This window comes from Pundamilia nyererei, unplaced genomic scaffold, assembly GCF_000239375.1.
Source record: "Pundamilia nyererei isolate P.nyererei 1_Seehausen unplaced genomic scaffold, PunNye1.0 scaffold00089, whole genome shotgun sequence".
NCBI classification, from domain to species: domain Eukaryota; kingdom Metazoa; phylum Chordata; class Actinopteri; order Cichliformes; family Cichlidae; genus Pundamilia; species Pundamilia nyererei.
The window spans coordinates 1,599,406-1,611,197 of record NW_005187490.1 but is presented as its reverse complement, the minus strand read 5'-3'; the positions used below and the strand labels follow the sequence as shown (position 1 = coordinate 1,611,197).

General features: G+C 38.4%; 1 protein-coding gene across 9 annotated transcripts in view; it reads left to right on the top strand.

Moving 5' to 3' along the window:
* Positions 1-11,792, top strand: part of camk2b2 (calcium/calmodulin-dependent protein kinase (CaM kinase) II beta 2) — a 62,424-nt gene that overhangs the window by 17,306 nt on the left and 33,326 nt on the right. For 7 of the 9 annotated variants that reach the window (XM_013912425.1, XM_005739108.2, XM_005739105.2 and 4 more), the window contains exons 6-7: positions 4,196-4,268; positions 11,371-11,473. In XM_013912425.1, the coding sequence (XP_013767879.1) occupies positions 4,196-4,268; positions 11,371-11,473 (176 nt within the window). Of the gene's footprint in view, positions 1-3,431; positions 3,505-4,195; positions 4,269-11,370; positions 11,474-11,792 lie in introns of all 9 variants that reach the window. The other 2 variants (XM_013912426.1, XM_005739106.1) reach the window with 1 other exon arrangement.

The window sequence follows — 11,792 nt, the reverse complement described above, 5'->3', positions numbered from 1 at the left end:
TGCTACCAGCATTTTAAAGCTGACCGCACAGCTGGCTATAACAAAGTTCAAAAATAACAATTAATATCTTATGTTTCTTAAGAAGAATAGGAAATGAATTATTACTAAAGTCCTCCAGTATCTCTCTTTTCCAGTATACATGCTGCTCTGCCTCAGTCTTCAGCCTTTCACCTCCTCAGCTCTGCTCCTCTGTGGTGCTCTGCTCCAGATTTCACTCTTTCTTTAGTTCTTCATATTCTGGACATCTCTGTTTAGTGCAGTTATTATTCCTCTGCTGCTCTGCGTAGCCAGCAACATCTCCATGTGTCCATGCATCCATTATCCCTGCTGATCACAGCTCAATATCCTATTCGCAACCTGTTCAGCCCTGTTCAGAATCTTCTATCTAACTAGCTGCTATAGCTAATTTGACTATTGGGTAATTAAGAGCTAACTTTACTGTGTGCACCAACAAGTCAAGAAGTGAAGCTGATGTTGATTCATAGCTCTATCACTGCATCGTTTTTCCTTGAAGCTGAGTCAAATTGAAGTAAAGAAATATTTCAACCAGCACTGAAGAATACATGCCAGGACATGTATTCTTCAGTGCTGGTTATTACTTGTCTTCAATTTGGATATGCACCTTGACAACACTGGACAACAGCTAGATTGCTTACACTTTACTGTATACAGGCATTGCAAAAGTGTCTCTACATTCTTTCTGAAAGCCACAAAGGGGCGATTGCTGTGGTTTCAAAAAGAAATATGGTTGTACATGTAAGAAATCTGTGGGAAAATGGCGCTCTGATCCCTTGATCTGTTATTTGCACTAAACTGATGAGTGTACAGTCTCAATAAGTAGTTTCAAGTATTACTGACTATAAAAAGGACATTTATTTTAAAAAGAAGAACTGAACATGCTTTTTGAAATGCAGAGTTAGAATCGAATCACCAAATAATTTCTATGAAGCTACATAGCAGAGGAAAGTCCAGTGAATGTAGCCTAGATGCTGGTGGTGGCCAGGATAAGGTGGATATGGGGAGGAGGAATGTGCTTCTTAAAGGCAGAGTGATAAAACAGCAATGGCGTTTAAAGCGCATGGAAAACAGAATGATTGGCTCACAGAGGGCAGGCAAAAAACAAACAAAAAAAGAATGGGCCAGAGTGATGACAGAATTGAGTTTGTTTATCGTGGGAAAGCAGACGTGTTGCAAAGGATACACTACCAGCTCAAACACACAGGAATGGAAACAGATGGATGAATATAGATCTTCCTTACTGATCTTGTGTTTGACCTTAACCCTCTCAGGCCCAAATTACGTTTTGTGTTGCTAATGCACAACCAAGTCCTGCAGTGGTACTTCTGAGTAAAAGAAAAACCTCATAAAATATGTATGTGGGGTAATCAGGTTGTTAGGTCTTAACTGTTGCAAATCTGCAACGTCTGCCTGGAGAGGGTTAATTTCATGAATTATGTTTTAGACTCCATTAGACTCCATCGTGTATTAGTGCAAGCCTACTTAGGTAAATGGCAGAATGCTCTCCGTCAGAGTCCCCCTTTGCTCATCACATTGGATATCAAAAATCCAAGATGGTTATGGTGAAAATGTTGAGTTTCTGGCTTTGTAATGGGACTAATCTTTCTTAAATCCTGATAATACTTTCCACACTCACAAGTCCACTAGGGTATGCTTGCTTCTGAGTGATGTAAATGTCATCATCACACAGTGAGCAAATGCTTGCTTTTTTGTGTCCACAGAGAATTTATATTACAATGCATGTGCCCTTGATAGTGGACTTTAAAGAAATGTCACAAGAATGACTACTTGACTATCAGGTCTCCAGCTCAGCTGTCCATGTCCTTGTTTGCAATAGACTATAATCAAGTCATTTCATATGCTAAGTGTGTTAGTGGTCTTAGTCTACCCAAAGCCTGTTTTATTGATAATTACTCAATAAAATTACTCATTTTAAACCATTTTTAAACCATTTTATATGCTTTGACAAATGGCAAAGCTACTTTGGGATCGACACATATGGATGTGTTGTTTACTTCTTATTCAAGTCTGTGATATTCAGCTAGAAAAAACACAAGAAGGCAACAGTAAAAATACTGCAAACATGAGGCTTCAGAATTTCCTTCTGTCCATTTTTTCAGTCACTTACCAGTTGAGAGTCAGCGGGCTTATCACAGCTTTCATAGGTGACATTTCTAACCACTGCACAACTGTGCCATCCAACTTCAAAAAAGTAATGAGTAATGTTACTGTAGCTTTGTCTGTCTTTTGCTGTGGTGTGAAAAAGTGTTTGCACCTTCCTTATTTCCTATTTTTTTGTATGTTTGTCACACTTAAATGTTTCAGATCAAACAAATTTAAATATTAGACAAAGATAACACAAGTAAACACAAAATGCTGTTTTGAATAAAGGTTTTTTTTTTTTTTTATTAAGGGGAATAAATTCCAACCCTACATGGCCCTGTGTGAAAAGCAATTGCCCCCTAAACCTAATAACTGGTTGGGCCACCCTTTAGCAGCAACAACTGCAATTAAGCATTTGTGATAACTGGCAATCTTTTCCAGTCTTTTCTAGTGCTGTGGAGGACTTTTGGCCCACTCATTTTTGCAGAGTTGTTCTAATTCAGCCACATTAAAGGGTTTTAGAACATAAACCATCTTTTTAAGGTTATGTGTGTGGGTGTGACTAAAGAAAGTGAACTCCGCTTTCCAAAGATGTAAAACACCACAGTTAATTTATGTTATAAAGCATAAATTTACTGGGGCAATCACTTTTTCGCAGAGGGCCACGTAGGCATGGACCCCCCCCCCCCCTTGATAATAAACAGCTTTATTTAGAAAGTGCATTTTGTGTTATATTTGTTTAATGTTTAAACTTGTTTGATGATCCGAAACATTTAAGTGTGACAAATGTGTGACAAAAAAACAGGAAAACAGTTTTTTCACACCACTGTACACACAGTCTGTTTTAGCAACAATTGTAAAGTACACAGTTTCATGTTCGCTTTTGTTAGCAATATGATGACAGGTCTACAAAGCTCCTTTTCTCTCATTGTCACATAGTGCAGCTGTGTTTTCAGGTTTACACACTCTGGGGGCCATTTTAGAAAAGCTCCATGTACATGGATTAAAAATTCACTTTTAATTTGAACAGAATAGCAAGACGAAGAAACAAAGATATGTTTATGAACTGAATGAAATCTTAGCAATGGAAATTTAAAATAACTCTATATGTCTAGTCTAGTCAAATCAGGAAATATGTAAAGTGCTTCTCACAGCAACTCCCTCGCTTCCTCGCCCTGCAACAGCCTCTGTGCCTCAGATCTTCCCGTTCTCTTCTCTGTCCACTTCTCTTTCTTACTATGTTTTTGGTCCCTTTCCTTCTCGTGTTGCTTCCTTTATCTGGTCTTCACTGTGTTGTTCTGTCTCCACAGTCACTGTATTCATCAGATTCTAGACAGTGTCTCTTACACCCACCACCATGACATAGTGCACAGGGACCTCAAGGTGTGTGTGTGTGTCTCACTGTGTTGCATTGCTGTGCACCCGCTGTACAAGAGCTGCTTGTATTTTATAGTCCTGTTTTTTAATTTTTGCCTGTGATTTGATACAAGTTTTGTCTGTGCCTGCTGCCTGTTTGTTTGTCTCCCCTTGCCTGTCTTGCCTGTCTTCTGGTTCTGCTTTTGCAGCTCTTGTTGTACTATTTTAGAAGTCTGAAATATATTTACAATTCCTGTGGGTCCTAGGACTGTCATACTTTGAGCAAGAGTGACTGAGTGAGTGAGAAAACCTGAGAACGGGTGAAGGAGTAGAGGTCAATAGAGTGGCAGCAGTGACAACTTTAAATACTTGCAGAATCCTTTCCTCAAAGGCTTTGTTATCACTGCTGCTAAATAAATTACACACAAAAATATACAGGTTAGACAGAGTGTCTCCCACACGGAGCTGCAGAGCCCTCCTACGCTACCTGACTAATATTTGGCACTTTCTTTAAAGCAGAAAATAGCAAACTGCACGCATTCTCTCTGTGTAGCTCACAGACAGGTTCACACTTTTTTATATGTGTGTGCAAACGTGTTGAGTGTGGAAGAGAGAGCTGGTTCCTACACTGAAAACATGTATGTGTGCCTGTGACAGTTGGGGCTCAATGGGCTAAATGTGTTCAGACTAACCTGCTCCCCCTGCTGTCTGCATGCAGTCATTGCATCCAGCAGATCCTGGAGGCCGTGCTCCACTGCCATCAGATGGGTGTGGTTCACAGAGATCTCAAGGTGAGTCACGAGCAGGTCATGTGTCTGTGTCCATGTAGGTGTGTGAATTTTAGCTGCACAGCTATAAAATCAGTATAAGGAACATTCTGTACTGTGTTCAGGTCAGGTTTAGCTCAGGGACAAGAGTCCATGAAGGAAAAATGTAGAGCTTCCACAAAAAGAATGATACCTTCCAAATGTTAATACAAATTATTAATTATGAACAGTGTTCCGAATTTTAAAAAAAAGGTTCTATGTGGAATTCCCACTGTTATATGTGAGTGGTGTAGCAGATTACGTTTTGTTGAGTTTTGTCATCTGTATTGCAGTTTGGTCTGGATATCATCTTCTGATGTCATGTTGTCTGTTTGCCTGATGAAGACCCAGTATGGCTGTGGTCTCACTTTTTTGTAAATCAGTAAGCGGTTCTCCATAGTTCTGTGTTTTGTCTGACTGTTGTAATTGACAGCTGGTAAGTGCAGTGAAAATATTTATATCCAGCATGTCTGTGCATGTCTATGGGCTGGATTTATCAAAACGTGCATGAGTGTTTGTGCACATATGTTGAAGTTCTGTCTTGTGCATGCACTTGAGTGGACTACAACTGAAAGAGAAATTTCATAGCAGTTGGAAACCTTGTGTCTGCTCACCTCCAGTGCTGCAGTGATGTATACCACGCAGCTGACGTTCTTTTGATTAAGTTCCTTTGGACTTTCATTGACCTGCTTCATGTTTAAGCAGGATATGTGTGTATATCTGAACAGGTAACAATGAATCCCTGTTCACAGATGAAAGTAACTAATCCTTCACAGAGGAATGTTTGAATATTTTTTGTGTATATCAAGCGTTCCTCTTATTATCATGTGCTGTTTCTTACAGCATAGATACATACTACATACATTTTTTAGTGATTTGTGCAGTATGTATGAGTAGCAAATAAACAAATTAAATAAAAAACAATGTTAATAACAAACCAACATATAATTAAACAACAACCTAAAGCTCTATAAAGAACAAAAAAACCCCCCAAATAATCTTTTGTAATGATGCAGTCAAGACAAAATATTGTCAAGAATGTATGTTAACATTAATATAGCAATTTACATTACATTTATAGCAGAAATCTGTGTGATGGCTTTTTATTGATTTTAAGACTATATAAACTTAGTACAAAAAGTAAAAAAAAATTGTGTTTGGTCATTAATTAATAAATAAATAATAATTAATAAATTACTAAATAAAATTAATAAATCTTGTGCTGTTGGAAAGCCTGTTTATTTCCCCTTAAATGGTCTTGAAAAGCTTGCCAAATGTTTTATTCCATGACCGTGTACTTCATGGGGCAGGATCAAAGGACAAAGGACAGAGGCCTTGGCAGAGATGATTCAGCTCAGGGAGCTGGTGAGGTGGCCAGTGGCGGAGACTAAGTAGCTGTGGGGGCTAGTTGGACCCCACAGCTACTGGCCAATGGAGTAGATAAATCCTACCCTGAGGTTCAGGATACTCAGAAGACTCTGTCAACTCTTGTGGGAGCTGAGCAGGGTGCACTTTTCTGATGTCTGGGTCCACAGCAGCTCCAGTGCAGGATACAGTGGAAGCTCCAAGTTGGCTAGACTAGTTTGTTCAGAATTCACTGGGTTCACTTGCTGAGACACAGATTCAGGGAAGGCCTTGGGTAGATCAGCACTCTCTCTGACCCAGGAAATATAGAAACTAAGGCAGCCTGTACAACCTGAGGAGCCCTCTCTTCTGTGGAAACAGCTCCCAATTTGGATTTGGGAGACAGACACACTGTCTGCTTTTAAGATTAGGCTTAAAATTTTCCTTTTTGACAAAGCATTTTCTTAGGTCTGGATTAGGTGACCCTGAATTAGTGCAATAACCTTAGGCTCCTCGGGGTGTAATGCACTAGTGCACTAATGCACAAGTGTTCACTCACCTTTCTTTCACTCACTATGTTTTTAAACACTACTCTGCACGTAATTATTATTATTATTCATTCCTGGCTCTCTTCCAGAGTGTGTCTTTTGTCCTGTCTTCCTCCCCTTAATACCAACTAGTTTTGGCACATGGCTGCTGGGGAAGTTCTTCTGGTTAAAAAAGGACTTTTTCCTTCCCACTGTCCGCAAAGTGCTTGCTAATAGGGGGCCATCTGATTGTTGTTGTTTTTTATTTTCTCTGTGTTATTGTAGGGTCTTTACCTAACAATATAAAACCCCTTAGGGAACTGTTGTTGTGATTTGGTGCTACATAAATAAGATTAAATTGAACTGAATTGAATTGAATTGTCCTATAATAGTCTATTACTGTGAAGTAACTGGGAGTAAGAAGTGGGAATAACCAGCTAGTGAAGCAGTTGAGGTTTGTGAGATTTTATACCTTCGAATGCTGAGATAGCAGCTGGCCAAGCCCTCATATCAGCTGTTTCTCTCAGTCTTTGTGAGTAGACTAGAAACCTAGAACAGTCTAAGTCATTTTCTTCCATGTAGATTGTTGTGCCCTCTGGGTGCTTTGTGCGGTCAACTTGCTCTGTGACTATCAACTGTGTGGAATTTGGTTAATTGTTTTCCAACCCAAGTGCAGAATGCAGGAGACCAAAGTGAGCATAAGGTGAATATTTAATGCTGGATTGATCAAAGGAAAACATGATCCCAAAACAGAAAGCAAAAGGAGGCACAAAGAGTAATTATACAAGGAGTGTAATACTAGGAAATCTAGAAAGCATACTGTGGGTGACTCAACAGAGGGGCAAGAGGAGACTGAGACAATAATGACAGTAATGAGGCTAGGGGAAACGGTGGGGGAAAACAGCTAGAACAAATCAAAGACAGATGGGCACAATGGGGCACAAAGGGAAGACTGTACACATTTAATAAAAAATCATTATAAAAAAATGTAATATATAAATTATAAATTGTAAAATAACTGTACAAAACCAAAGGCAGAATAGCCAGAAACTGAAACAAAGATATATGAAAGAAGATACTTAGAAATGTGGCAAATAAGAATAAATAATAACAGCCAAACTGAGAACCCAAAAACATTGAACTAAGGTGTTTATTACTAATAACTGACCCAACCAGTTATTAGATTTAAGGGGCTTTTTCACACAAGACCATGTAGGTTTAGATTTTCCCCCCGGTGCACTGGTGCACAGTCATGTTGGAACAGGAGAGGGTCATCCTCAAACTGTTCCCACAAAGTTGGGAGCATGAAATTCTCCAAAATGTCTTGGTATGCTGAAGCATTAAGAGTTCTTTTCATTGGAACTAAGGGGCTGAGCCCAACTACTGAAAATGACCCCGCATCACCAAATGTTATCCTTTGCACAGTGCAATCAGACAAGTACTGTTCTCCTGGTAATAGCCAAATCCAGACTTGTTGATCAGATTGCCAGACAAAGAAGCATGATGCATCACTCCAGAGAACACTTCTCTACTGCTCTAGAGTCCAGTGGCGGCATGCTTTACTTCACTGCATTTGGAAGTTGGTCATGAAGTGGCCATTCCATGAAGCTCTCTATGTAATCTTCTTGAGCTAATCTGAAGGCCCAATTTGGAGATCTGTAGTGATTGCCAACCTCAGCACACTATGCAGTTTACCTGGCCTACTAGTTCATGGCATAGTTGCTGTCATTCTCAATGACTTCTACTTTGTTATATTTCCCCCCAACAGTTTACTATGGAATATTTAATAGCAAGGAAGTTTCACAGCTGGACTTGTTTGGAGGTGGCATCCTATTACGGCATCACACTAGAATTCACTGAACTCCTGAGAGCGACCCAATCTTTCCCAAATGTTTACAGAAGCACTGTGTATGCCTAGTTGTTTGAGTTTATATACCTGTGGCCATGGAAGTGATTGGATTACCTGAATTTAAGGATTTAGATGGATAAGTAATACTTTTGTCAATATTCTGTACATAAATAAATAAATATTTCATTTAATAAATACTTAATAAATACCGATTGCAATGTTTTTTCAGTAATACTTATTTCATCATGGTATTAGTTAATGCTTTGATGCACTGCTCTCTTTATTTTCATCTCTCACTTTAATACAATGCATGATTGGATATGTACACTACTTTTCGTAAAACATTGAAGAATTCTTTGAGTGCACTATATAGTCTGTACTCACTATATTTTAGACAGTACTACATTTTCATTGAACCAGTTAGTGGCCCCTTGCATCCTGTGATTCGTGACAGTGTCATCATGGAGAGAACACTCCCATCTTCAAAGAAATACTACATTATATACAACATCATTTTATGTTGATTTGCAGTGACCCTTTTCTTTAAGAGGACAGTATAAAACCCCCACACCACCCCCACTGTTGGAGTTAACAATGAATTGACTTTCATAGTCACTTAGATTGTTTTTTGTTTTTTGTTTTTTTGCTGTCTAGACACAGAAATAGAAACAACGATAATTCTCAGCCTGAGCCTGCTCTAATCAGACTATGGTTGGATGCTTATTTCAGTACCAACATCACTGTACGGTGCATTTGTGTGGAATCCTCTGCATGTGTTCTGTTAGGATTTTATAAATTTTATGCAAATATCAAATGTGAAATTTTTTTTCCAGGTATAAACATGGAAACTACAGTTACCTACTGATTATTTTCTAAAGCAAATTTCTGATTTTTATTGGAAAATATGAGACAGCATGGTAACTTGTTTGATGATGAAGTTAATATCCTCATGTTTAGCAATTAATATTAATCACATTAACCATCTGACATCCTTTGGTACAATATTTGAGTCAGGAAAGTGGACAAGTGATATACAGAATAGATGATATGTTAAAATCTCACAAATTGAGTTTTTAAATCTGAATTTTATAAAGAATTTGGTGCACTTTTGGTAACATTTAGGAAAGGAAAACATTAAACACTTTTGCATTTTGACTTTAGTTTTTAATTTGACTTTTTTGCCCATTGAGTATACAACTGTATATAATATATACAGTTTTTGTGTTTGATACTGACATTTGCAGCTCTCTTTATCATGATTATGATATAGTGTCAAAAAGTACAAAAACATCATCTGTTCATTTTGACTAAGTAAAAAAGTACAACAATTAATTCCCCGATTAGTCTGAAGTTCAAATCTTGACTTAGAAAGTGTTTTGTTTTGTGTTGGGTTATTTTAAGTTGTCCAAATGAACTAGAACTAGAACATTTTATTAATAAAGTGTAGTAGTATTTCCTAAAATATCAAACAACTGAGTCTGTTCTTTGTGGAATGAAAAATACATTTGTCCAACAGTTGTGGAATATTTCTGAATAAGATTGATCTACTGGGCACAGTAAGTTAAGGCCTTTACTGTATGCACCTTCTGTGTTTTTAAATCAACCAGCAGAGGGTGACATGATGACTGTCCTTCAGCTGGATTACAGCGTATAGCTGTTTCTATCACTGTGGTGAAATGATTGCTGCTTCTGTGACACAGATCTGTCACTCTTAGCATAAACTAGTCAGACAGCAAAGAGCTGTCATTCCTGTGTAGTTATTTGTCACATTTGCTTTTTACATCAGCGTCTGAGCAGCAAAGACACGACTATTGCAGACAGACAAGATGTATTTGGTCGTCCTCAAGTAAACAAAGGCAAAAAATTCTTATACACATTTTCCAGTCCCATCTGTGTGTCTCAACATCAAAATGAGAGAGTACATTTTATTTGCTGGAAAATGTATGACTGTATCTCTGAATATGTCTGTAGCCATAACTATTTTTAGCGTTCTGATCTGGGTATAACTGGTCTGCCTCATTCTCCTGTTTTCCCTTTAAAGTTATGTATAGGAAAAGAAGTAAGAGAAGAAACTTGTTCCCAATGCCCCATTTTCCACAACCAGTTGACTACCCCCCCTCCCCCCAAATGCATTTATTGATTTTCTAAATGTTTGCATATACACACACAGCTGAGCATGATATCAGCAGAAGCAGGACACTACCTCAGGCCAACAGGACTCAAGTTGCGGACAGTGCAAAGGTGCCCCGAAGACTATCCAATATATAGTAGCAGGGTGCAAGATGCAAGCTTGGACTGAGTACACCGAGCGGCGCAACCAAGTAGCTCTATAGAAACATCTGCGCCACATGTGGACTAGAACTCCCCAAGTCACTAAAGGAGACACCATCAAAGATGGTTGAGAACAAATGGGGCTAAATTCTTGTGGGAGTTAGGAAGCTGCTGTCCAAGCAACCAGTCATAGTGGCGATTGACAGGGAACAGAGGACTGCAGTTGTGATAGATGTGTCAATCCCAGCAAATAGCAACATTATGAAAAAGTTCTGTATGAATGCCTCACACATGCTTATGCTGCATAGTCATAAACATCATCATCATCAGTCATCAGGTGCTCTGCTAGGATAATAAGCTGGCCAAAATATGAAATATAAGCCACTGACATCAAGACAAGAAAGCTCCTTACCATACGTGGAGGGTTCCATCCCAAGCCTAGTGCCACTGTACACTGAGGGGGAGGAAAGAGACTGATTAGTCAGTGTCAGAAGTACTATCCAAGATGAAACAACAAAGATCCATCAGTACATCAGGAAGATGTAGCAATGATGTAGCACTGAGCATGTGCTTAGGGAATACCCCAGGCAGCAGAAACTCAAGAAACAGGAAAAAAAGAACAGGGACCATCTTGGAAGGACTGGTCCTTCCAGTTGCTAAAAAATAAAATGTCACAGAAAGACTACTGCCATAAAATAAAATAAAATAAAATAAAATAAAATAAAATAAAATAAAATAAAATAAAATAAAATAAAATATCAGCCACAAAGAAACCAAATTAAAGCGCAATTTTTTTTTTAAAACTTAAACTTGTTGAATGTGATACTAAACTTTTATCTGGCTCAACTCTGCAAGATTACTGTTGAGATCTTTGCATAGTGATTATAGTACTTGTTGCGAGTGTGTAAGATAGGTTAGATGGAGTTACAAATGACTTAACATGAAATAAAAACATCCCTAGATTTTGCCACCCCTTCTGAAGTAATTTAAGAAAAGCCTTTCAGTAACAATGTCGTAACAACCTTGAGACATAAATTAATAAGGTCATAAAATGTAACACTAACATGACACGACTGTGCTTGTGTTACACCTTCAGCCAGAAAACCTGCTGCTGGCCAGCAAATGTAAGAACGCAGCAGTCAAGTTGGCTGATTTTGGACTGGCCATTGAAGTACAAGGAGACCAACAGGCTTGGTTTGGTAAGACACACACACACACACACACACACACACACACACACACACACACACACACACACACACAGAAGTGTGCATGTGTCTGTAGGTGTTATTAAAAATAACACAATTAGAAAAGCATCTCCATTAATTTCAAAACATATGTACAATTAGAAAGAATGCTACAGACAAAGTTTCATGCTCAAAAAGTTAAGGAGGCATTTAGAAGACAAAGATGATCTAATTCTAAATAAGAGATTATCTAAAAGATAAGACAACCCCCAAAACACAAAGGGTTATACAAGTTGAAGCCACAGATATTTGTCCTTCTTTGGGTTTTCTC